At 41.1% G+C, this 27,585-nt stretch overlaps 1 protein-coding gene across 4 annotated transcripts in view; it reads left to right on the forward strand.

The window, feature by feature from the left end:
* Positions 1–27,585, forward strand: part of ZSWIM6 (zinc finger SWIM-type containing 6) — a 116,079-nt gene that overhangs the window by 35,902 nt on the left and 52,592 nt on the right. For all 4 annotated transcript variants that reach the window (XM_068665915.1, XM_068665914.1, XM_068665916.1 and 1 more), the window contains exon 2: positions 25,852–26,208. In XM_068665915.1, the coding sequence (XP_068522016.1) occupies positions 25,852–26,208 (357 nt within the window). The remainder of the gene's footprint in view (positions 1–25,851; positions 26,209–27,585) is intronic.

The following is a 27,585-nucleotide window of genomic DNA, read 5'->3' on the forward strand; positions in this document are numbered from 1 at the left end:
ACTGGGCAGTGCATACCACAGTGGTGCCTCAGCTTCTGTCTGGGGCATCCAGGCAGCAGTAATACAATAGCATGACTACGACGAAGCCTCTGGGTTGCCTCTATGAATCAGACTAGTTTTACACCTCATTCCAGTGAGCACAATCTGGGATTTCCTCTTGAGCTATAAAATGACTAAGTCTAGCTAAATGCGGCACAGACCATTTAAAAAAAAACAAAACACAGGACGTTGGAGCATTCAAGTTACCTAAATATTACTGTGTGTATTGTAGAGTTAACTAGGTATGTTGGGTTTGGGTCATAAAACACTCACTGAAGTTCCGTGTTTCCACAAAGAATAAGCACCATGTAAAATAGAATCGTAAGTGTTGGAAAAGACCTCCAAGATCATCTGGTCCAACCATCCCTGTATCACCAATATTATCCATGTCGAATCATTAACATGTTGCCTCCTTCTGAAATGCACTGTTAGAGGTTTAAATTATTTTTGGTGGGTAAAAATAGATTAAATTTGAATGCTGTGGATTTTACTAAAATGACTGTATAATCATGCATTTCTTTCATTTGTTTTTGGTATTTTTATTGAAACTGAGTTAAGGCAGAAGCAATCTTGATTACGTAGTTGGTTTTGGCTGTTGTTACAGTAGATAGTGTTCTTCGTATTTACTGTTTCGCTTCTCTTTTTCAGAGCCTGTTTTTTCAAGGTGCAGCGCTCTTTTCTTTTGTACCTAGAAGTCCCTCATCATGGTGACTCACAGTGAAACAAGCCTACAAGCAGTTCTCAGAGGGAGGCTCTCCCCTTGTAAACCAAAGGGAAATGTACCCAGTAACGTATCCACTAAGAAATCTGGTGCAGTAACATTTAAAAGAATAGAAGTATGGAGTGGTACTGCAGTGCTGGTACCCAAATGGCACGTTGTTTTCCCGTTGTGCCCTACCAGCTGGTGGTCGTGTCTTGTAGAGATCTGGACCATCTGTAGTGATGCAGTACTGGCAGTGCAGTAGGATGTCAATGCAAGAATTCAGCAACAGAATGCCCAAACTCTTCTAAAGCACTACAACAATAGAGTAGTAGCAACCCCTTTGCACATCACACGTGTTGTGTCCCTCTTTCAACAGGCAGAGGGTAGTAAGCAAACAGGTAAACCACTAATGAATGCGGGGTGTGTGTGTGTATTGGTGACTTCCTGTGGGTGATCTCCCTTTCCTGGCAGGCTATTAAGTACCATGTTATGTTTTTTGTTTGTTTTTTTTTTCCCTCTATTGACCCTTTGGGGGTCAATAGCAAGACTGGTGCTAAAGCTGCATCCTTGTCCATCCTTGTCTCTAGTTTGGGTAACTTCTTGCTTCTTTTCTGGAGATGTTGACAAGAAGGCAACTTCACGCTCAGCCTGAACAGAAACTGCTTTAGCCAGGGCTCTGATTAAGATACCACTTTTTTTCCCCTCCTTTTTCCCCCTAGGTCTTTCTTTGGGGACTGCCCATCTGGTGAACTCCTACAGCCAGGGAACTGAGAGCAGAGCTCTCACAGCTGGTGGATAAATTAGGAATAATAAATGAGGCAGCTATTTGATTAGGTAAGAAAATAACACTCAACAGAACTAGTTTCCTGTGTATTATGAATAGATTAAAAAATTGTTTTTGAGTGTGGCAAAAAGCATTTGTAATAATTCTGAGTATATTTTTTTTGGAGAAGAATCCAAAAGTTTATCAAGTGTCTCCCCTACTTTTTTTTTAATCTGCAGTGGCAAATAAATGGCTTTGTTTTGCATCTGTTTCTTGATTTTCATGGAGTAGGGATAGAGATGCACCTCTAGCTATAAAAAAAAAAAAAAAAAAAGGTTGGTCTTTTTTTGCCTTCTCTCTTTCTCCCTTCTGTTTTGCTGAATCAGGATGAAAATCTCTCCTTTTTGTTGCTTGCCTGTTGTGTTTCAGACACAGCGGGGGTGACAAACAACATGTCTGTCCTATCCCATTTGCTACATACTGCTTCCACTCCCATCTCTCCTTCCCTGACACTTGGCAGCTTTTGCTTCAAGTCTGTCTGCCTGGAGTATCCCATGTTGTCCCTCTCCCAGGAGGTGAGGTGTGGTGGCATTGCAGTGGGTGCCCTTTGCCAGGAGGTCTCGAGGGACTGCAAGAAGAGCAGAGCAGCGATGAGGAGGAGTGTGGGTCCATGCTGTTCCTGGGAGCCCCGCACCAAACACGGTCCGAGAGATCCTGCACAACACAGACTTGACTGCGGGTGGCTGGCTTGACTGCCCCTAGCTATTTACGTTTTTCTTCTAATATCAGTAAAATAACTGTATCGACAGAGGGCTGCAGCTAAATGAGTGAGAGGAGCCTTCCTTCAACTTGTGTTAAAATCCCTTTTCAATCCCTGTAGAAAGTATTTATTTTTTTATTTTATTGCTAACTTTGATCTCGTGTAGCTTTCTGACTTGAACCTTTTCTGATGCTGTGTTCCGTTCTCTTACCTTATTCTTCTAACTTTTGCATTTTGTGAACTTCGGGATGTAAGTGGCGTAGTTCACTGAGTGTTCTTCTGTCCTCATCCCCAAAGCGAGACACTGGTTGGCATGTTTTAGATGTCTCTGCAGGTGCTAGTAGGGGGTCCAGAGTTCAGAAAAAAAGGATCCTGCTCAGTTAGAATTTGGCTGAAGGTTTTGCGTTGCCTTTGTTAACGGCTTCTGATGGCTCAAGTATGTGCGATTATGTTCTGTGAAACATGGTGTACCCTAGTTCTATCCTTGAAATGTGTTACAGAGCTCTTTTGTGCTAGCTGACAAAACCTCGTATCACACTATGGTACTTATGTCACAGAGATATTTTAATAGTACATGGAGATACTGCGTCATCTGCATTCGTCCAGTGCTTTGAGGTTTGTAATATCCATAGGAGCAGTGTGGAAGAGTACAGGCTTGCTTTTGTCAGACTTCATCAAGTTTTGGGGATTTTTTCTCAGGCTACTTCAAAGTGTGCTTTTTGAAGTGATGTTTGCTGCACAAATCCATATAATCAACATGCTGTTACAGTGCGATCTGAAACTAAAAATGATAAGGGAAAATGTTTCACAAGTTTAGGTTCACATAGTTGTGCCTGCCTGATTGGAATAGCATGACTCTTTAATTGGTTTATTACAAATATATTAGTTGCAAAACTGACTGTGGACGTACAGTATCTGGCTTTCATGCTGATAGCTGCACACATTAAAAGAATAATTCCTTTGTGTCCGGGAGCAACTTCTGTGGGTAACCATGGATTAATACTTTTTCTTTTCCGTACATTGATGTTTCAACAAATAACAATTACAGGAAAGTGACAAAGCAGCATTCTATCAGCGTATTTATGCAGGTTGCTTTTTTTCCCCTTGCTTACTGCTCTTTTCCCTGTTTTAGCATTAAACAATGAGATACTTTTCACAGGTGGAAACATGAACTGGCTTCCCTTGCCTGTGTAAGGATCTGTTGTCTCGTTTTTTTGCTGTCTTCAAAATAACAGCTGTTTTTGTACTAGCAACTTACAATTGTATTTACTATGAACTAGTGCCTAGCAACATGTAGGCAGTGCTTTTGCTGCTACAGATTACTCTTGTCACCAGGCTTGTACTGCTGAGTTGCATACTACGGAGCTGATTTCTAGTTGAGTGGTGTCTGTCTGAGACAGCGCGGGGTGTTCCAGTTCCTGCGAGGCTTGCCCTGGCTGGAGCTGGCTCGCTGGGTTTGGTCGGTGGTGCCTGGGCTCTGAAACACACAGGCTGTGAAAGAGCTCAGACATGCTTCTCCTTGGCTGAAAGGTTCGGGTACTTCTTTAAAGTTTTTACTGTGCGTGAGGCTTGTTCTCCATAAATAAAAGATTGAATGGAGCATTAAGGAGCAATCCCCGGTGAATTCTGGGTGATCCTTTTTGGCAGGCGAGGACGTTTCCCAGGGAGGTTGCCAATACAAACATGCTGTGTGAGCGCTACCTTGGGCTCCTCCTGCCGCCCCACCTCTTCGAAACAACTTTGCTGGTGTTGGCTTTGCCAGCTGCTGTTGTGCAGGCTGCCAGAGTCAAGCTGGTGCTGCTATTGTTCGGGCCTTATTGCCTAAAATTAGAATCCCGGTAGCCAGCAAGACCTGCCTATGGCTGGGAGCTCAATCTGCAGTTTGTATTCCTGTCTCCATCTACTGGGAGGGGAAGATGGATACAATGCCGCTGAACAGATTTCGGGGAGCTCAGGAAACCAAGTGACCAGGTATAAGCTTCTGCTGAAGGTCTACCTGTTTGGAATGACGTGAGCTCAGCTTCGTTTGGCTTTGAAGAAATGCTTGTGGGTTTGTGGATGTTTTGTAGGCTTCTAAGGTTTTCAGTGAAATGCAGCTTTTATTGAGGTGTTGGTAGTTGGGAAGGTTTTCATTCAAAACCACAGGTGCTTTTAGAGGTGGGAGTGGAAGGCCTAATGTTTAGAGAAGTTGATCCCAAATGCTTTTGGCTATCTTGTTTAAAAGCGCATGGGCTTTTTTCTTAACCCAACGCTTATACATAATTGTATTTGAGTTATGAGTAGAGACTTGGTTTATTAAAACCAGGACTAGCAAGAAGAGCAGTACTGTGTTAAAGACTCCAAGTCAGCGTGAAGCATGCCTGGAAGTTGGTGGTGGTGGTGGGGATTTCACGTTGTGAGTATTGGGTTTACCTATGTGGAGAGGGGGGAGAAAGTTGTATGTGATATGCCAAAAAGTATTTCTTCAGTAATTAAATAGGGTTTTTATTTGACACTATTTCAACTACTTGCATAATTTGTGAGGTTTAATTAAGATATAGTCAGTTTGTGCTGGCATGGACAGAAAATCAATGCCTAGTTTGCCTGAGGAAAAGGCTCTTTCTCCTTTTGGACTCTGGCTAGGTCTTTTTTTTTTTTTTTTTTTTTTTTTTTAAAGCATTAGCAATTCGGAGAGCAGAAGCAAATAGCCATTTTTAAAATTCATGTCCTCAAATGTTAATTTGATGCTTTGAGGCATAAATGACCTTTCTAACCAGCCCAAACTTGTCAAACAAAGGAACGATAGAAACAAGCTGCTTTGTTCTAATACAACAGGCTGCTTTTCAGGGGAGAATTTCAAAACAATTCTGCCTCCCTCTTCTCAACAACATTAAATTAAACTTTGGCCTATGCTACATTTGAATTTAGATGTGTATGCATCTTTGGAGAGATGGTGATGGAATCTAGACAACCTGTTCAAATTGAACCATAGACTTGAGATTCTGAAGCCCAGGGCAAGTGAATAATGCTTTCATAGCTGCCCCAGCTGGTATTACTTAGCAGTGGAAAAGCAGCTAGGTGTGGGTCAGAAGCAGAGAGGAGCGTTACAAGAGGATTTCTTGTTTTCACAAAACTGAAAGGGGGAGGGAGGAGAGAAACAAAACCATTGCTGCTGCTTGAAACCTTTCATTTAAGTGTTTAGGTTGGAGTATAGGCCTTGGAGGTCAGATTTAAAAACTAAGTATACATTTATGTAGCTCACAGGAGTTTAATTGAGAGTAGACTTGTTGTAAGTATGTTATATGAATGGGAAAAACACTTCATGCATCAGTGCCAGCTCTGTCATTATAAGATTTAACATAAGTGCATAAAAGGTTGGGACTGAAGGTATAAGGCAGTATCAAAAACAAGCATGTCTTTATACTAGGTAATGCATTCTTTTCTCTATGTTTTTCCAAAAAGAAATTGAACTATGCTTGGTATTGGAACACTATTCCTCCCTGTGCTTGTGGAGTCTGAAATCAATCTCCTGAAAGAACAGCATGTTTCTGTAGCAAGCAGCACAGTAGTAAACTTGTGCAGGAGATAAGTAGAGTTTAAGGAGTATTAATCTGGTGTTGCAGTTGTTTTATCTTGTCTGCTTTTTCTTAATTATATTTTCTGTTTTGCTTATTGCTTGCATCCAGATCCAAAGGAGGAATATCCAACTCTACAATTTGTTCCAGCTTTCAAAAATAAATACACAGCAGCTGAGCAGTGTTATAAAATCTGAGGATTGTGTTACTACTGTTCATTAATATTTGATTACTTGAATCTTTCATATTAGGGCTTATTTTATTATTGGGATAAAATAAGCAGTATGTTACCAAATATTTGAGGAAACATAATGTGGCTTCTTCAGCTTTTCTTTTTTAGATGGCCTCCTTAACACCTGTTTCCTATAAAATGGGAAGAAGAAAAAATACTTCTAGGTTTATCTTTTTGGCCTATAAGCTCAAATATACTTTCTCATGGTTATTTTTCTGACATGTCAGAATCCGTTCATGATGGTATTTCACATCGATAGACTTGTAGATTTCTATTCATATTGCATGATTTTCTCACAATTAGGTGATTTTCTTTCTAATTGGTTATGACTCAAATGTATGTTTTGTTTTTAAAGCCTTCTGTTTTATTTTACTCACGCTTTTTACTTGGTCAAGTCAAAACTGATACTATTTCCTAGCAAGGGAAAACTGGTCAGATGGCTTGAGAGCTTGTATAAAGCACTTGAATCTGCTCCAAATAAAATTTGGCCAGATGCTGTACCTGTGTCAGTCGTGGTGGACCAGAACATAACCCCAGTCACTATGAGAAGTGATATCTCTTTCCTTGCAGAAGTAAATGCTTAATTATTGCTTCCCAAAACACTGAATACTTTATAAAATATCATCTTGTGAACAAACTGTAGTGCACACTGTTCTGCTCTCTGGATGAGAACAGAGACCACTTCTTTTCTACTCTACTGCCTGCAAAATGGGCCTGCAGAGCTGTTGGGGACTGCAGAGCACTTTATCAGCTTCCAGCCTTCGTTCAGACATACAAACTAGCAGTGACTGCCATGAGGAACGCATATGCACACACCAAACTCATGCTGAGTTGCTGGTGCAAAGCCTGGGCCAACAGCATGTAGCTCAACATACTCACATAAGTACGAACTGCGCTTGTTAATTATCCCATAGCTTATTAAGTTTGCAGTTGATTCTGGTAGTTGATCCAAATTGCTGTCAGACTGTATTTTCTTGCACACAAACACATGTGCTTTTGCTTTAAATTGGTACAACTATTTCAAATCTAGTTGTGCATATTTTAAGCAACTGTTAGACTCTCTTATGTTTGGTTATTTGAGTATTGAAATGAATAGGTATCTGGATGGAGCTTTATACGAGGCTTTAAGCAGTGCGGAACTTAAAAAAAGAAACTGCTTTAATTACATCATCACTGGCTTTTATCCAGTCAAGGATATTGGCTCTCTGAAGCCACAGCTTTTTTTAAAGATCAGAACTCCTCAGTGCTGTATACCTATAGGATATCCCTGTAGTAAGCCTCTAAAAACGCATCTTCACCTGTTTGGCCTTGAGTGTGCTTGATGCTGTTATGACAACTTGGTCACAAAGAGCCATGGGTTTGTGGTTTCCAGGCCTGATTAATACAATGTACTGTAATTAGGAATAGGAAAAAACCCCACAGGCGCTTTTCCAATTTAAATATTCCCACTGCTCCCAAGACTTCCCCAGCTTTCATTGTGCATTGTTTCAGATTAGTCATAATTGAAATATTTATTTTGTTCAGTGTGGCCTAGACACTGGAAAGAGTTGCTGGAATTTATCTGAATTTTCAGCCTGTGAACCACGTGGGATTGGGGTCGCACTGAGCACGTCCTGTGACTTGAGATGTACCCCAAGAATGACCCAGAGGTACCAGTACAACATTTCAGCATCCTACTTATATAGCACCAGTGCCTATCTACAGTGAAATTGCAGATTATAAGCGAGCCTACCTGTTTAGTTCTTGTTAAATTCCTCAGTTGCTGTTAATTCTTTCCTATATCAGTGTGGTTGGGAAATTAGTTCAAGAAGCTTACAGTACCAAACTAGGAAAGAAATCAAAACATAAAGCCACGTGTATTTAATTTTTCTAGGTATAAAGGTAACTGATTTGATAGAATTGTTTGAGGTTTTTGTGTATTTTTTTAATATGAATTGTAACTTAACCAAATGGTATTACTTAAATTTTTTTGACTACAGCTGCTGTAGCAATGTGTGCACAGCTACTGTTTTGGTAAACAAAGCCTAGTAGCCAGATGGCAGTAATATTTAAAAAGTTGAGCGATATGGTTTGGGAAGCATCCAACTGGAATATGCTGTGCTTTGCCTAGGTACCTTAGATTTAGTACACAGTGGAAGACTTTAAATGTGTTATCACTGCAATGGCTTGAAAGAACAAATAGACTATTATGTAGAATGCAAATAATGCTTATTAAACTTGCAGTTGATTCTTTCTGATAGATGATCCAAATTGCTGTCAGACTGTATTTACTTACACACAAACAGATGTGCTCCTGCTCTAAATAAGGATAACCATTCCAAACCTACTTATGCATATTTTAAACAACTGTTAAATACTATGTTTCAAATAATTCCTGGTTTCTTGAAGACTTAATTTTTCTAATAGGTCTTTTCCTCACCCTTATTCCATGCTCTTACTTCAAAAGGTAAAACGTGGTATACTTGGTTAGCTGCCTTATGACTGAAGAGCTGCTCCTGAATGGAGAGGGAAAACTTTTTTTCTCTCCCAGGGTTTCAGCATCCAGAGTACTCTGCTGTTCTTTGTGTATTTTCAATCTGTTGGTAATGGTGTTTAAAAGAGTCAGCTTGCTGTTTTTTTCCTAGCTTCTAAAAGGCTGTGGGCTAGGTTGGATTCTTAGCACAGACTTAGCAAACATGAGATTTATGGGGAGATAGTGAATGAGATTCAAGTATTGGTGGCACAGCCACAGGAAAACATCATCGTTGAGGTATGAAGTGGCAAAATAGTCTTCTCTAAGACTTTCTTTCTAACCTTTGCTATGACTAAGTATAATCAATAAATGGTGGCAGACTTTCATTATTAAAAAACGGGGTAGGTCTTCCTGCATTGCCCCCTGCTTCCCAGCCTTTTGATGTGGGAAAGCTCTTCACTGTGAAGGAGTGGAAGCAAACAAGTTGGACCCCCCTCCAGCCCATCCTGTCTAGACTGCCTGTTTCTCTCTCATGCACTGCTCTTCCTTGGGGCAGGCGTAACCCACATGCTCTGCAGCTTGGGCTCTTCTCCTGTCTTCCTTGCAAGCTCATCTTCTGCTTGACTTAGGCAACCTTTCACGTCTGACCTCCCCGGGTTACCCATTTGACTGCGGAAGCTTTGCATATGAGCTTCTGTTTTTCATACTGCTGTAAATATGTTGCAGATGTGTTGTGTGTGCATTCCTCAGTGTTCCTCTCCCTTCGCCTGCTCTGCTCTCCTGGTGTACCTTCGACACCTTTCCTCTACACAGCGGTGCTGAATCCATAATAAAGGGGGAAATACACACCCCCACCCCCTCTGTGCATACACAGAGCAGTGCCAATGATTTTTGTGGATTAGGCGTGTAAATAATGCTCTAGTGCTGGAAATGCCTCTGGTGTTTTGGAAGCTTTTCCTCCATCCTTTGAAGTGGTTGTGGAATGGGTCAATGGTGTGTAACTACCCAAGTGGTGCAGTAAGTTATTTCCTTACAGCAAGGCCTTTGGAGTCCTCAGGAAAACAAAGCAAACTTCATTAGATGGTTGGAGGTGCAGGTACTTGGTGATACTTCAGTCGTTTTCTCCCTGCTCATTACCCTGAAAGAACAGTAAGAAAGGAGGTTTCCTCAGCTTTTAGGAAAGGAGTTTTCTTACTGGAGAACTCCAGGCCAGGAGCTCTGAATCAAAATAAATTTAGTTTTCTTCTTATTAAGGCTTTTCTCTTGTTTAACAGGCAATTAAGGAAAAAAAGAGTTCAGCAGTTTCTTTCAGTAAGTTTTACCGCTGATTTCAATATTAACTCTGAAAGAATAACTACAGGTAATATTTGTTTTGAGCTGGTTAGATCATAGACCAGCTTTAAGGTAATTACTCCTTTTACTAAACCACTGTTTTGTTACAGCAATAGAGCCTACCAGTGTTTTCAGAAAAAAACTTTGCTAATAAAAATTAGTTCATATAAAAATTCCATGTCTAGATGTGGTAAACAATAAGGTTTCTGGGACAGCTAGATTGAAAACCAAGTCCCTGAAACTCACCTGAAAAAAATGATTGTGGCTACTCCAGTGCTTATTTGTTTGGAAGGCAGACTGAAGAGAAAATATAAAGGTTACTTCCCTTCATCGTGAACAACTTTAATTTTTTTTTTGGTTTAGCTTTTTCCAGAAACAAAGAATTAGCCTGTTTTTAAAAGGTGGTTTCTTCAGTCCTCTATTGGTTTCCATGGTCTGGAAGGCTTGGAATTTGCGTTGCCCTCTCATGCAAAAAGCAAATATCACCTTTCAAAACAACGTGTGAACTTGCAACATCCTTACTCTTAAAAAAGAATGTACTTTTTATCTAGACTAGTCTTATCTCTGGCAGAAGTATTTTAAAAGCATTAAATTTGCAAATCCAGAATGTAACAGTTCTATTTTATACTTCATGAATTTTCTGTAGATGATTAATAAATAAAATAAAATAACCCTTTTTGGAGGAGCCTTGCTTCTGCTTCATGGTTTTGGTATTACAGGTTGTTTCCTTTCATATGGACTAGCAGGGCATCTGTTTGTTAAATGTGCTGCTTGTGGAAGAAATATGTATCTTTTTCCTCCAGAATCTAGCACAATTCATTCAAGGAATGTTTTCATTCACCGTTACATGCACCATAGTAGTTGTGACTGGCCTTCCTCACAGACAGGGTCACCACTGCTCTTGCTTTTTGTCTAGGCGTCATCATCTGGAGAGCGCTGAAGGGAGCGTTGGGCTTACTGCTTTTAGAAGAGAGGCTTTGTATGTCCCATTAGAGCACAAAATACATACATGTGCTTCATGTTTCTTAGCACTGTCTTCAGCAGACCCAGAACAGAAAGGATTAAGTGGTACTTTTCCACTTCTGACTGTGTGAGCTGCTTGAATCTGCAGGGACGTGTAGCAGGGATGTTGCTCTTCCCTCCTGACCTTCCCTGGCACATCCTTCTCAGCATCCCCAGTCCTGGCCGTGGTGCTGAGCAGCACAGAGCCGAGGGCAGCCTGCTTCACCCCGCTGCTTGCTCCAGACTGTGCAGTGGCCCTGCCTCATGCTCCCCTTCCCACGGTGCTCAGGGCAGCGTCTGGGCCCCACGCGGAGCTGAGCAGCAGCCTCAGTCCACTGCAGTCTCTCCTTCCTCAGGAATGAGGCTGGTCTGCTGTGTAAATAGAAATGGGGGGGAAAGGGTGGAATAGGGAAGCCTTGGAATGGGTTTCACATCAAAACAAAGGGTCGTTTGACTGTCACATGCTAACAGCAGATAAGAGCAGATAGGTTGAGGTTCTGTCTGGCCAACAAGGGGTGTCTCTGTTGCTTTTTTCTCATGTTCGGATTTATTTGCAGCTTTGAAAGAGGAGAATGTACCAGCTAGAGTTTTGTTCTTAACATCCTCAAGCAGCCTGTGGGGATACTTTCATGTTGTCATAGCCCCCAAATCTAACATCAAAAAGATCTGAAAACTAACTCTAGAGCAAATGTCTGAATGCGTAATCCTGAGCGTCTAGTTGAGATAAAGCTTGTTTTCGCTAAGCATATTGGAATGCCCTTTGCCTTGCCTTACGTTCACCCTCCAACAGAGAGCAGATTATCTTCTCTTGCTCCAAAGCAAATTTGAAGTACTGTTTCCCAGAGCGCATCACTTAAGTGTAGCAGGGTTTTTTTTTTTTTACCAGCCTTTGCTTGGGCTGTTTTGGAAGCAGTGTAATTAAAAGTCAAAAGCTGAGCTGCAAGCCACGTACATGCTAGTGTTCCCTAGACCAAGCAGTCAATCATTTTGCTACCTGGAACAATTGTGTTCATACCCTTGTTCTCTCTGAGTTAGGTGCAGGGAAAGGTGATGGCACTGCCTTAAAGAAGACACATGGCATTGGGTCATATTGAAGCCTTTATTGAAAGACATGGAACATCCTGCATGCACTGGTCCAATACCTGACCCCAGAAGCCTCACTTCTCCAGTTTAAAGCTGTTTTTTTTCTGTTGAAGTCATTTGCTATTGTGAACAAAGCTATTAATAACTGCATGCAACAGAACTTTCTACTTGGAGCGTTCTGTAGTAGAAAGAATAAAATCTTTTGAAAGTCCACTGCTCTAATACAAGTATTCATGTTTTCAGCAGCAAGACTAACCTGGAGCAGGTTTCCCACCAGTTTTTGAGATACGATTCCCTTTCTACTTCCCTTCATATCAAAATGATACACCAGGGAGCGAGACCCAAGAAATAAACTGAGTTATATTAGTAGTTGCTTGTCACAATTAGTTGCCTCACCCTGAGTCATGGGGTTTTTCGATCTAGAATAGCCCATGAGCTGCTCATTTGGGACTCTCTTACAAAGCACACCAGGGAGAAGGCCTAATAAGAAGTACAATGTTTTTCAAAGGGAATAATGCTACTTAAGAGTACGTAATATCTGAACAAACAGGCAATGAGCAGCATATAATTCTGCACATTGTGCAGCAGCATTAAATATACATATTAGTAAGGTAGCAGATGCTGCAGTTCTGAAATTGCCTTGTAAAGTAGCAGTCTTTCGCAGCAGGGTGCTGCACTATGTGAGACTCCTTCACACGTAATGAATAGCTAATTTCGGCTCTATAGTCCATGAGAGACTGGAGGGGATTGGGGAGGGGGGGAGTATTCCAGCAACTACAGCCAGCAGGATGTGCCGCGATGTGCTTTTAATGGAGCAACATTTCAGAGCTCTTGGGGGTAGATCCATAAAGAGGGATGCTCATCTATTACTTCGTAGCCAAACTGAGGATGTATTGCTGCAAACAGGCGGGCTGGCCTGCGAAGTGCCCACTGCCAGGAGGAGAGGATAGTAGCTTTCGGTGCCTTTTCTGAGGCGATGGATGTCTTGTCTCTGTATGTTTTGTTTTTTTTTTTTGTGCAACCAAAAGGTGAAATAAACAGAAGCAAGCACATCCCAGAGAATTGGTACTGAAAAGGTGAGCGGTGTTTTCCCTCATCCCTCTTGCAGAGCATGGGAGGACGCTTGTTGATCCAATTGACGTATGTCACAGGTTGGAAGATTCAGCCAGCAACTGAATCCAACGCCCCTTGGCATTGTCCTGCAAGAGGTGAGAAATAGGGGTTTCTTGATTAGTAAGCGGGGGTAAGGAAGCGTTGGGTATTCCAGCTTCATTAACCCGATTTATTACCGATACATGCTGTGCTTTTAAAGTATTTTGAAAATACTTGGCGTAGTGGTCAGATACTCATGTAGGAAGGTGACTTTTAGCCTTAAACTATCATAGTTGCTTGTTAGGAGCAAGCTAGGACTATGAATTTGAACATCTAAGACTTGCTTGGAGAGTAAAAGAAGGGAGGCAGGCACTGTCTGGACATCTGTTGCAACTCTGTTCCAGAGACTTGGACTGCAGAAAGGAAAAGCAGCCCGTCTCCATTTATAAGGAAATGGCCAATAATGTTTGCATCTCCTGATGTGTCTCAGTCCTTATCAGAGGAAGAAGCCTTCTGTTTGGATAAGTAAACAGGAAAAAACGTGTGTAGGGAGCAGTAATCCTTGCTTAGTCTAATCCACCTTGGTATAGAGAATGATATATTTAAACCCCCTTCCAGTAAATAAAAGTAAGCTAAATCATGGACTGGTCAACCTGCTAGAAGCCTGATGCTAGCTAAACAGTTCTTTTCCTTCCCATTTGACTGATAAGGGCCAGGATGTATTGCTGGGGGGGAAGGGGTATTTTGATTTTAAAAAGTGAATAACTTTGGTATAGTACCCAGCTATTTCCTCCGGATTACTCTGCCAAGTGAGAAGGTGGGGGAGGTTTGCAGGAGAAATGGGCACGTTGTTGAAGAGAGCAAGACTGGTGGTATTCTTTCTATGAATTTTAATATTCTTCTGAACCATTTAAAGTATAAAGGGAATAAATCAATAGCCTTTTATGTAAGGGGCCTGACTTTGAATTATTTCAGTTTGTTTTGATGAGAGCTGGGATATTGACAGTAGTAAAAGTTAAAAGCCCAAGTTTACAGATTTTCATCATCCTAACAGAGGCTGTATATAGAATTGATCCCTGTTCTATTTTTGCCTTTAAATATTTCAAATACAGTGGTGTCTTGGACACCTCTCTAAAGTAATTTATATGTTACCTTGTCTCAATCTTGGTATGAAAGTATACTGTGATAACAGCATCAGGCAGGTGACAATGGTATAACATAATACTGCAGTTTATTGCTGATTTTCATCTGAATTTAACACGGAAAACAGTTTTTAAACCATTAGCATCAAGAGTACCAACAACTCTTCAGCTTTTCTACAAGTGAAGGGCACTCTTTTCGGTGTTTACTTGCCACTCTTTCAGAGTTCATACAAACGTCTTTTTCTTCAACAGCTTGGAATGGTCGTCCTGTCTTTCATGGTTATTTTAAATATAGGTTATGATGAATGCTTAAAAAAATAAACACAAAGATGGGAAACACAAGAGAACCTTTTCCTATTGCAAAAGATAAACTTGTGGGCATGAGGCCTGTATCAGAAAAGAAACTTAATACCACTGCAAGACCAATGTGTAGTTTGAGATAAGTAAAATAGACAAAACAACCTTGAGACACAAAACTGGGGCAATTAACAATGTACATGGTCTTGTGGGTTAGGTTTCGTGTTCATCAGCAAGCCTAACCTTTGACTATTTCAGTAGACAGCTAAAGCTAACAAAATGAAGCATTAACCCCACTTCCACCCCCTAACAGCTTATCACACACGCTAATAGTTGTAGTATAGATAACTTGTCAGAAACTGAAGTCCAAAAACAAATGGCAAGGGAACCCAGGGATCTGTAAAGGAGAGAGAAGCCTTACCAGCACAAAGAGGATTTGCTCCTTCATTGCATGAAAGCAGCTTGTTGGTTGGCTCACTGGCAGCTGGAGACCCTTGCTGTCCTTGAGGTTTTGGTCCTTCTGTCTCCTTGTTTTTGGCTCTCTACAGTGCACTGTAAAAATGAAATAAATGACGGTGGTTTTGTGATTGTTTCCTTTTCCTTTGTTAAAGATAGTTATAAGGTATTTCTTGGCTTCTGAGTGAAAGTTATAAATAAAAATGTTACCAGAAGTGCTTTTTGTTGGGGTACTCATTCTAATACTTTTCGTACTGTAAAACCCAGTCTGGAGGTCAAATCACAATTCCAGTAACTCGGTAATAAATCTGAATGACAAATTAGAGTGCTTAGCTGTATTTGTCCTCTTTCCTTTCATTGTTTTATTCTTCACTTTATCCTGGGACTTTTTGCTTTCTCAATTGTGCAGATTTTTCCTGCTTTCCCTTGCCTTTCCTAACTTTTTAGTATCTCCATTTCTGGTGTTGGCTGGAAAGTTTTGATTTTCTGGGTGTGAGGTACTAATTAAATATATATATTGCACATTTAATTTATTGTTCAACCCTATGCATGTTAGTAGAGGCTTGGATAACGTGGTACGTGCAAAAGTACTATCTAGAATCTTATTGACAGTCAGGATAACTGTAGCTTGTTAAACCTGTGGGTGCTGCAGGTTAGAGGTGAATATTCCTAAGAATTTCTTGTCTCTGGCAAGGAAGAATGGTATGCCGTGCTCATTCAAGGGGAATTAGTGTGTGGCTATAGAGGAAGGGGTGGGCTCCTAAATTACCTGTTAAAGAAAATTGCACATTAATCTTATCTTCATTGTTTGAGAAGCAGCTTTGTGCTCTGAATGTGCTAATGTGTTGGAAAGGTTTCATTTAGTCAGTAAAAAAAAATGCACAAGGGCCCCCCACCCCGCACACACCTTCCCTTCACCTGTTTCAAGTGCTTGCTGTGCATGTGGCTCCCGAGAAATCGCTGCCTGGGAATGCACGTAGTTCTTGATTGACTGACAGATACTTACATTTTATAGAAACAGAAAGATAGGTAATCAACTTACACTCAAAGTTTTTGATGCCTTTAGAATTGTGGTGTTCCTGCATGAAGAAAAGATCCGTCCTCAGTCCCTCTTTGGAGAGAGATGGCGCACATCTCTGTGGAGCAGTAGCACGGCGAGTTATGCCAGCCAGTTTTGGCGATGGGGTGTGTTAGCCAGGACCTCTGCATTTGCATTTGTTTTCCTGGAGCAATAATCTGGACAGTGTGAAGTGAATTGGGACTTAGCCTAGCAACAGAATGGAAAAACTGTGAATCTCAAGAACCTGTTTTCATGCACTGTGTCCACTGGTTGTGTGGGTTTAGGCTGGGTGCCAGTGTTATCAAGGCTATTCTGATTTGTGGTATAGGTGACCTCTGCATATTCTTTTGTTTTTGTACATTTTACTTGAATGCTGGGGAACTGCTGTAATAAAAATAAATCTGTTTTTTGGGGGCTCCACTGCAGTTGGCCTGCACAGCTAGAAAAAGAATCATGCTGGACCCCTCAGGCTGGCTTCAGCCATGCAAGGGTGACTCCTGTGTGATGTTGGTGTTGTTTTAGACTCATCCTGGAACTCTTTCAACACTATGGTTTTAGTGGCCCTTTCTCTGCTGCTTTGTCAGGAAACACTACGTTGCACTTCATTATTTTTGCTGGAGTCCTTTGTAATGCTCTGCTGACCAGAGGAAGTTGCTGAAAACATTGATCTTGTAAAATTTACAGTCCAAAATGAGCTGAGCCCCTCTTGAAGTCCTACATAACGACTGCTGCTCCTGCAGTTGAAAAACCTCTTTTTCTCCTTCCATTTTGATTATGAATAAACAGGATTTCAGTGAACATCCTGACTCTTGCAGTAATATGTAAACACTTGCTGTAAATAAAATTAAAACAATAAAAAAATTGTAAATGCCAAGAATAAAGTTTTTGACTATTTAGTATACAAGTGAGAGAATAAACAAAGGCTTTAGGGATTCTCTTACTTTCTGGAAGTTTGAATGCTATTTTTCATTTGGCAAAAGTGCACCATTGATTTTTCCTTTTTTTTGGTCCATTTTAAACAAAAGAATTTATTCCACAACTAGTTATGGAAATGGGAGTGGTAATTTCCTCTTTTAGTCCAAGTATACCATTTCCTGATGGGAGGTTTGCAGTTTCAGAAACATACAGGCTTGTGCTTTGGCATAGCTTAAACTTGAACTGTTTGAGTACAGCCTGAAGTTGCTTTATCAGGTAAATGCTTTATGCTGTTGGGATGACCTAAATGCTTTTTATTGCAGGATGCCTGTGTATCAGACATCCTGTGCTGGGTTTTCCCAAACTTTAAGCACCTTTATGGAAATCCAGATTTGCTCTTTTCAGGAAGTAGTCATTTTCTAATCTTGTTAAAAATGACTTCCCAGGTTTCTATTAGTGATTGGTGTCATCCTCCTTTTAGGGCTTTACCCACTTCCCGTTAAATGCAGTGGCAGTTTGATCAAGCCTTTATCGAGAGGATGAGAAAGCAGTTTTTCCTGATTGATAAAGCAGTGTTATGAGTCAAGCAGGATGTAGTTTTTAAAGGCTCTTTTTTCTTGCATTCACCCATCTTTTCTGTTGAAACTCTGTGCTGGTCTGTGGCAATGCATGAGTTCAACCCAGTTTGCCTTTGAAAAGCAATGTAGACAATTGCTCTTCAGTTTAGGTTTTGGGGCTTAATTAGCCTGGGCTCAGCCACTCGATCTTATCCACTGTGGGACTTAGCACTGTTAATCATGCTCATTTCGTAAAAGCCATGCAGAGGCACTGTTTGAGTTATAAATGATGTGATGTGGAGCCTGATAAAAGAGTGGAGAAGAGTATGAAAGTGCATGCATTGAGTCCGTTCAACGTGTGGAGAGCAGAGATGATGTTGAACTGCCAGAGGGAATTTTCAAAACAAAAATCTCATTTCCAGCTGGGTGCTTCCCCTCTTTCCTTTCCCTCCAAATCAAGCAGATATTGCTGGACGTTTTCTTCAGTTTGAGATGATTTAATTTCTCTTATTTCCTTTCAGTGGAGACAGAAGATTCTTAGTTGAGAGTAAGCCTTAAATTGCAGGCATGTTATGTGGAAAATTTCTCCTCTTAGCAATAATAATGTAAATAGCAACTTTAAAAAATGTCCGTATTGTATCTGTTTGACAAGCAAGTGATCTTCTGAGTTGCTTAAAACAACTGATGCTCTCTAAATATTTACTTTCATGAATGTAAGAGCGGCCTATTCCTTGCTGTGTCGCTGTAAGGATATTTTAATGAAAGCAAGAGGTTTAATCTCAACTTTGTTTGGTTTTGTTACTTTTCCTCATTTGCAGTCGATTTCCCATTTGCCATATTTATACTTGTGCTGTAGCACATAAGCATAATTTCTCCCCATGAATGCCGTGATGTGAAAACCAAGTAGCAGCAAGCGCTGAAGCAGCATCACCTCGGGTGATAGCCGGGGCTGGGAGATGAATCTCAGCTGCCTGCTTCCTGCAGGAGGGATGCCAGCTTCTGCCCACCGCAGAGGAGTGAATTCCCCCCCCCAAAAGCTAGCAATGAATGTCTTCCCGCTGATCCTCTGAAGACTGGTAGTAATCAGTCCTTGTTCTTGGGTTCCCAGAGCATGTTCCCGGGATGCGGATCCTTCCAGACTGTTTGCACATCCTGCTGTCTCAATCTGTTCCCTTAAAAAAAAAAAAAGAAAGAAAAAAAGAGGCAAACAAAAAAAGGGCCTGAGATGTTCACCTGCATTGTCCTGGTTTCCTTTGTTTCCCCCAAACTTGATATCTTTGTAGTGAAACAGAGTGAAGGTTTGTTTCTCAAAATGTAACTGTAGATAATTAGTCTATCCCAACCTTTTGTTTCTAGCTTTTGTTATGGCTGAGTGTAAACCTGAGTCTGCTGTTTGCCTACATTTATATTCCACGACAACCTATAAACATCTTAGTGTACACTAGCAGGAGTATCTGGACAGTGTGATGAGCTAAAAGCACAATTATGTTAGTGTAGCTCTGTCTCTAGCAACTTGCTTGCATTTTAATTACCCTTTTTTTTTTTCCTTACCCTTCATTTTGAATTTACTTCCAGTTTTTCTTTAGTGCCAGTCTAGTTTGATGACTCCCACTTCACATTTTCACTGCAGCAAGCTATTGTGTTATGGTTCCAGCCAGTTTCCCTCAGCTCAGATAAACAATTACTTCTCCCTCAGAAGTTTGAGGCTTACCATATTCCGTGCATCATAAATCATAAAATGTTAATTTGCACACATTCTATGAAGCGTATGATTTCTTTGGCATTCTTAATTTGTTAATAACCATCACATGATCTCTGTGGGATATAATATTGGGAAGAATTTTTGGATATATAAATTAATCTCCTGTCTGCTGGTGTCTCACAGCAAACAGTACTTCTGTACCCATCAGCTGCAGCTTTTCCAGGGTTATGCAGAGCTTTTTTTTTTTTTTTTAAATGTTTTGTTTGCTTTTAAGGTATGGTGTACTGGGAGAGGATCTGTTAAACTCTTAGCAAAGAGGAGCAAAGTTTGTTTTAAACTGATACTGCTTTTTTAAAAAAACAAAACACAAAACTTGTATACCTGCTGGAGTGGCCTGCAGCCATTGACTGCCTTCTTTACCTAAGAGGCATCCGTCAGCGTTCACAGTTACGGAGGTTGCTCTGTGCTGTATTCAACCTTTAATTGAAGAGATTTGATTGCTTCTGCTCGGCTGCTGCTCCGTGGGCAATAACCGTTGCTTGCCGTATCGTCCTAGATGATAATCTGAGCATCGCTGTGCTAGAGGCAGACTTCTGTGTTATCGCTGTCCAGAAGGAGAATTTTTATTGTTGTTTTTGTTTGGTTTTGTGCTTTTTTTTTTTTTTTTTAAGGTATTTCTTATTTACACCAAGACTTCGCTGCTTTTCCTTGGCTGCAAAGGTAATGCTGCAAACTGGGGCTGACTGTATACGTGTCAGATGCGTTGGGGTGCAGGTGGCTGTCTGGGTTTGCAGAGGTGTGACCTGAGGCTGCGGACAGAGCTGGTGAGAGCCTGGTTGTGTGATTCGTGTGGGGTAGGATGGAAGTTACAAGCCATGGGAATTTGGTGGTGGAACTTCAGAGGACCCTCGAGGCCGTGCTGATGGGGAGCAGGCTGGGTTTGGTTCCTTGCCTCCAGCTCCAGGCAGCAGGAGCTGCTGCAGTCAGTGTCAGTCTTAAAACAGGGCTGATAAGGCTGCTGGGCTGGGGAAGGCTTTTTGCTGTGTGAACAGCCTTTCCCTTCCCTTAGGTAGGAGCAGTCTGGATGGACCCATCCCATCCCATCCCATCCCACCCTGTCCGCAGCCGTGGGTCACCCCTCTCGGGCCTCAGCATCAAGCGCTGGCGTTTGAGCAGCGGAGATGTGCGACTCCCAGGCTGGGGCTCCTGAAGGAAGTCCCGGAGGAAGGCTGCCTTTAAATAAGGCTGGTGCGTTCGCAGCCTCGGGAGGAATAAATCAGGCTGGCAGCGGCACAGCGCACGCGGCCTTGGAGGCACGCCAGCAGTCGCGGGCGCTGGGGCTGTCAGCACGGCGGGTGCATGGGGCTGTGCGCCGTGACCTGCCCCCCCCCGTGCCTGCAAAAGCCCTGGAATATCAAATCCTGGCTGATGTCTTCATCAACACGAGTCACTGGGTCCGGGTAGGTGTTTGTGGCTGGTGCTAAAGTCAAAGTGCAGTGGTAAAGTCAAATTTGTTCTAGCAGCGCTCCCCACATGTAAGTTACTCTATGCCCTGTACATCCATTACCTCCCTAGATATCTTAGGCACTGCCCATGTTAATTAATCCTTTTTTTTTGCGCTCCTCATTACTTCTGCACCTGCATATTTAAGGTTATTACGAGAAGGTGTTTTCCATTTGAAATCGGTGTTTCTCTGGTTTGTAAGTGGGCTGCTAACGCTACCTCTGGGCTGAGTGTTGGCACACACAGTTTTGACTTCAAAATAATTTCACAGTGTATTGTTGATCTGTTTTTAGAGTGGTCCAAAGTTCATACAGAACTGAACATAGGATGCTACTTTGCTGTCTTAGAGGAATGCCACTTCTTAAAGGCAAAATCTGAATGAGGTAAACGTAGTTTAGACTTTTGGTTGTCCTGGGAAAAAAAAAAATTCAACCACTGATCTAAGTTGTGAAAAAAATAGCTAACGGGCACAGCTGGAAACTACTTCCCACAACCATTTCTTATTGCTGTTTGGTAGGCAAGATGAAGCAGAAGTGTTTTTCACTGTATACGGTGGTTATGTATGCCAAGTAGTATAGTAGTCTGAATAAGTCCTAGCTGGCAGGCCTACAGGTTCCTTTAAACGGCTGTTAGAGGGCATGATTCGGGTTACCTGTCTGTGTAGGTCTGGCTTGTTGAAAGACCCCCGAGCCCTCTGAACAAGGTCTTCCTTTCCTTTGCTCTATAAGCAGCCTCAGCTCTTGGTCTTCTCTGAGCTTGGAACAGCTCCTGGGATTTACAGAATAAGTGTGTGTAGATGGTACTTGTAAACTGCTGGAAAATAGGGTTAATGGAACAATGTTAGGAACACTTCTAACTTCCAAATACAGGTAATAGCATGTTTCCTAATTTTAAGGTAGTGTATGAACACTGGATGAGGTGTAGATGGTGTTATCAAAAAGTATGTGACAGCGAGTTACTCAAAGTCACTTTTTCAGGATGTGGGAAATTTTCCTGTTCTGACGTTTTTGTATTTTCTATAAAGGATAAAAAGTACCACTGGTGATGCATGTTTGCATTTCAGTCTAAGTTTTCTACTGTGAGTGTGAACTTAGTGTTGTCTTTTTTTTTTTTTTAATTGATAGAATTCTTGATAATGATGATATATTTTTAATGTAGGCAATGCAGATTTCATTTTTTTTCTTAGAAATTTTGTTGAAGTACTATTGTTGTGCATAAATAAGAACAGTCTATATTTAAATCTGTCGATGTGCTTGTTTTGATTTCATGTTATTAGCATTTATGAAACCTCAGCCAAAAAGTTTTTTGAGTTTTATTCAAAATATTTTTTCAAATAAAGTTCGCTTTATAATGGCTTGTTGTATTGTTGATTGAATCACAAATGGATCCAGGTCCATAGCTTGTTGTTCTGGTAGTTTTTGCTTGTCTTGTTATCTTGAGAACACATCTTTGGAGTTGGATATATTGTTGCTCATTGGTGTTGCTTATTTAGTGCAGTAGATTTGCTGCTTGTCCTGTTAGAAAAGTGGAACTTGCTGTTTCAAAATCTGCTTTTGACTTGAGAAACTGAAAGGCAACCTGCTGCTGCGTCTACGCGTGCCATTTCTCCTCTTTATTTTCTTACATTTTGAAGTTTCCTTTGTTTTGTTGTAAGGTATTTATTTTCCATGAAAAACCTCAGAAGGACATCTGGACAGTTTGTACGTATGGTCTTGCTACTGCACAGTGAATTTTCATTTATCAGACGGTTCCACAGTCCCAGACTGTTTTTAGTTAATAGATGGGGCACTGTCAAACAGATTTTGGCAAAAATTACTTTGTAAAATTCAGCAACTTCGTGTTTTCATCCTGATGGCACTTTGGCACCATCCCCTTCCAAAAGTACGGCAGCTGAAAGCATTATTTTTTTGGCTGCTAAATCGTCTTTGTGGTGAGCGTTCAACAGAAGCAAAATTCCTTTGCGAACGAGCTTCTTTTGGTACGTTGTCTTAATGCTCTCATCGGCTTTCTAAACCCATTTTTTTCCGGAATGCAAAGCCTCTGCATATTGAAAATATCAGTAGAGCTTGAATTACGGGCCACGTGCTGTTTTGAAAACATTAAAACATCTCGAAATGCAGCAGCTGAAGGGAAAAGGTGAAACATGCGTGCTCTATAAATAGCTTCTGTAGTGAGCACACCCTCCTCTGCCTGCAACTCTTCTGTTGTCTCTAGGTAATAATGAATGAGCGATCTGTTTTCAAGGTGAAACGCTGGGGTTCTTGGCACTTCCCGCCCCCCCCCCCCCCCCACTCCCTTGGAATGGATAAATGTTTCCAGCAAAGGTTTGTGAATTTGATTAAGAGAGGAATTTTCTCTTTGTAGAGGAATGCCTGTTGGAGCGAGGGGTTGCAGCTTTTAGCAGAAGAGACTTTGTGCTGCTTTGGATCTGTCAGTGAAATGTCAGTACCTTCCAGTCCCAGCACAGATTCCCTCTGCCTTCCTCAAGGAGCACTTCACATCTCTCTTCTTGGCAGCCTGGAAATTGCTTCTGACAAAAGCTTTTTAGCAGAGCACCATGAGTCAGTTTTCTACCTGCTACAAACTTTTGATACTTTGTCTGGAGATTGTTAGATGGTTATGTTAAAAAGAGATAAAGGCTATGTCTGCAGGAGGGGAACAGCCCTCCCTGTTCAATTACAGCAGCCCTACTAGGGCTTTAGAGGTGAAATTTCCTGAACTGTTTTTTCTGGCACATTGAAACCCTTTTAAAGGTCATATTTACTAACAACAATCTCCTTTTTTTCAGAGTATTTAAAGAAAAGAAAAATCATGCTTCGTAATTGCCAGGCATGGTGCATCATTGCCACACAGTTCATGCAGAGCTGCTGCATTTGGGGCTGCAAGGGCAGGTTGATCTTTCTGGTTAAATCCTGGTAACATAAGAAAGGGAGGGTTAGGTAACTCAGCTGTGTCAGTGCCGTCATTGTTTAGACCAGGATCTCTGTTTATAAATGTTGCTGCTTGTAAAGTGAATTCTCAAAATACCTGTGTGGAGGGAGAGCAGGGAGCAGTGTGTGTCTGCGCATGAGTAGGGGCTTGGAGGCAGTTCTGCTGTTGACTCTATGTCTGGACATCCCAGGGGAATTTTAACCTTTTCAGTGCTTTAATTACAGGGTGAAAAATTAAAACTGGTAATATTACTGGAGTGGCTGGTTGGGCATGTCTTCTGTTTGTCTTCATAGAAGAAGTACCAACAACATTTTTTCTATAGGAATTAATAGTTCAGCTGCTTATTGAGAGTAGGAAGGAGGGGATTGAGCCTCTTCTGTGTTCAAGTGTTAGGCTTTTCCTCAGCTCATAGATGAGAAATAGTTTTATGTATATGTCACAGGAAACTGATATTCAAAAGAAAAGTCACCCATTCAGTTTCTTTGAGACCACTAATCCATCTTTCATATACTGGGAATTAATCTGAAATATAAACAGAGCTGGCTAAGTTTAAAGTCTCTTTTTTTTTTCTTTTTTTTTTTTTCCCCCCTGAGACACTTACAGGAGCAAGTCACAACTACTTAACAACAAAAGGGAAGAGGGAGGAGCTCACGAGTTGAGGGGCAACTCCACTCCCCCTCTCTGTGCAAGTGTTGAGGGGAGCCAAGAGCAACACAACGAAATGCTCAGGCTTGTTCAGCCTCCCTCCCCTTCCCCTCTGTATTTACAGTATACCGCCTCTTCAGTTTCAACTCTAACCACTTAAACCAGTAAACATCCTCGCACAAAGTCTAGGTTAGTGTGTGCAGATGACCTCCTTCAGGGTAGGGTACGAGTGCTGCAGCCAAATGTAATCCAAACAGTGATGCTGACTGCAGAACCTGCTCTGAAATATACAGCATAAACAAATGGAAAAAATGAGAGATTTTCCTCTTCATTTCCTGTAACTTGAAGAGGTTTTTTTCTTTTCTTTTTTTTTTTTTTTTTAATTTTTTTTCAAAACAGTTGGAGATTTGGACTAGAGCAATGTATATGTTTCTTTTTTCCACATATTTTTTGTCATACTGCTTCCTACAACTCTTTTGTTTCACAATCCTAAATTAATTTTGGACTTTAAGTGGTGTGGTTTTATATTAATTCCATTATAAATAGTTAATGTATAACACTTACAGTGCTTGTTCCAGATTTTGTATGCACGCTGTTCAAGTTTAATACTGATCCAGCATATGAAATGTGGTTGTATTTCTGTGCATCTGTGCCTCTGAGTTAATGCATGAGTCAAGATCAGTGTCATGCTTATCTAAAATCCAAAAGAAACACCCAAGTTCTGCTGATCAGTGAGACAGTATTAAGAGCAAGGCCTAAGTCTTCATCCTGGAAAAACAGAGGTGGATTTGGGTCTGATCTCCAGAGGACAGTGTTTGAGGCATTGTTTCAGATGTGTTCTTTGTTAAGCACTGGTGTCTTTGCTGAAATGAGCATCTTGTTTGTCACAGACCATGACTTAGAATATAAGAAAGCCTTGCTCTTTTGCACTGTGCGTTATCGTGCTGACTGGAAAACAGACTCATAATGCAGACTTGTGTTGTGATGCTTGTGAACCTCGTTCAGTGCTGTAAATCTGATTTCCTGTGTGTTGGTAACTGCAGCAGTTTCTGTCTACAAGGAGCTATGCAGCTGCAGCTGCCTTGCTGCATCCTTTGTATGAAAGTGAGCTTTAGCATCACCTTAGTGGTGGGAGAGTTGAAAGCAAAGAGGTTAAGTGACTTGTGTAAATGAACTGTGGCAGAGCGGAGATTAGGACTAGGGTTCGTGCCACTAGAGTGCACTACTTCCCTCTTGCTTATTGAGAGAATGGTTAAATTTGCTGGTAGGTGCAATCTCCCTGGTGTAGGGTTTGGAAAATTGCTGCCAACTTGCTGAGCTACTGGGAGTTTCACAGCTATCGGTTACCAAATAAATGTTTTTCTTACTGTCAAGCTTTTATGAACATTGTGATAGAGCGGCAAAGAGGGCTTGTAAACTGGGTTTTTACCTCCCTTAGATTTTGTTGGAAATGAAAAGGGTACGTACAAATGAAAGAGTTCATCATATTTGTAATTAAAGTCAGGTTCTTTAAGATGCATAATTTCTAAGAAATAGGTAATGACTGTGCTGAGTATTTAGTTAAATGTAATTGATAATGAGTTTATAGTATTTTTCTCGATAACTTAAGCGCTTTCTCTTTTCCTGCACAGGTTTCCACTTGAGTGGCACAGTGACAGAGCCTGCAATGCAATCGGAGCCAGAAACTGTTTGCAATGTAGCTATCAGCTTTGATCGTTGCAAGATTACCTCAGTGACCTGCAGCTGTGGAAACAAGGACATCTTTTACTGTGCCCACGTTGTGGCACTCTCTTTATACCGGATCCGCAAGCCAGATCAGGTCAAACTGCATCTTCCCATTTCAGAGACACTCTTTCAAATGAACAGAGACCAACTACAAAAATTTGTACAGTATTTGATCACAGTGCACCACACAGAAGTTTTGCCAACTGCTCAAAAATTAGCAGATGAAATTCTTTCTCAGAATTCAGAAATCAATCAAGTCCATGGTAAGTTTTGATGCTTGTTCTTCCTTTTGTCTCATTTCCTCCTTGATTTTGAACATCTCAGTGGCATTCAGGAGTATGACCTCCTGAGGTTCATTCCAGCCTGAGTGCAATTCTATAATGTTTACAAAAGAGAATTCTGTTGCTGAAGATTCACTTCAAGATGTTTAGAAAGTAAAACTTTTTGGAAAAGAGAAGAGTTCATAAGCAATGAGCTTGATGTCTCCAATGCTGTTAATAGCATGGCCTGATCTACTTCACACTTGTATTTTTCTGCTCTGAACAATGTCAGTGCTCTTCTTTATATAGCCACATTGCTCAAAGAACCAACCTACCGACTGCATCTTTTTGCTACTCTTTTCTTTAACTAATCTTTTTAGGTTTTTGTTGTGTAATTTTGTTTTAATGGCAAAGTATGCAAGCAAGGAGGTGTTACTGGTCTGCTTCGAACATTAAATATGCTTTAATTATCCTTTGGGAAACAGTTTTTATATGAAGTTAGGAGAAATACACATCCTGTATTTCAGTGCACTTTTCTGGTTACTGTTGCAGCAGCCCACAAAGGTCTCTCTACCTTTTCTGCTCTTCCTGTTGCACATATTTTTAATGGCTTTCAGTTTCTTGTGCTGAACATCTTACCTTTTTAAAGAAGTGTTGGGTGTGACGGTGATGCTTGTATGGACCCCAATAAATTAAAAGTGAGTGACTGTGGGTTTGAGTTGACCCAGCTAGTTTACAGTCCTGTGTTCCTGTAAGGTCACCTGATAAAAAAACTCCAACATGAGCAGTGCTGTAAGCCTAAGTGCAATTTGGAGGGGAAGAATAAGTTATCTAAATACATCTGTTTTTTTGTTTTTCATTGACAGGAACAGTACTTGTGTGTTAGATATTTAAGAGGAAACAGTGCTGTTGCAAAGAATTTGCAACAGAAACACAGCCAAGCTGCCTTAAGGTTAGAGAAGAAGCCCCACACAGTTGCTATATTCAGTCTAGGTAGAACAAAAGAAATGAGTCGTTCTGATAACGGGGCTCACCTACAGTCTAGCCCTTTTCCTTAGGGTCCAGCAACCCTCACAAGCCCAAGCAGGCAGTGCTGCAAGAAGATGAGTTTCAGGAGTAGTGTTCTTTTTTTGGATATGGGGTACTTGCATGTGGCCAGAGGCCAGACTATGCTTCTAGCTGTTGTGGAGCAGAATGAGAATCTGGCTGGCAGAGCTGCCTGGTGCCAGTGGAAAGAAAGGGAAGCTAAAGCAAATGCAGGGTATTAAGCAATAGGGGAGGGTTTTCCGATGTTGTAAGCTGAAAGCATGCATAGCATGAGAGCTGGTAATAGCCTGAACATAGGGAATTAAAGGAAAGGAAGGAAGAATTATGGTGTGT

This window comes from Anas acuta, chromosome Z (genome assembly GCF_963932015.1).
Source record: "Anas acuta chromosome Z, bAnaAcu1.1, whole genome shotgun sequence".
Lineage (NCBI taxonomy): Eukaryota > Metazoa > Chordata > Aves > Anseriformes > Anatidae > Anas > Anas acuta.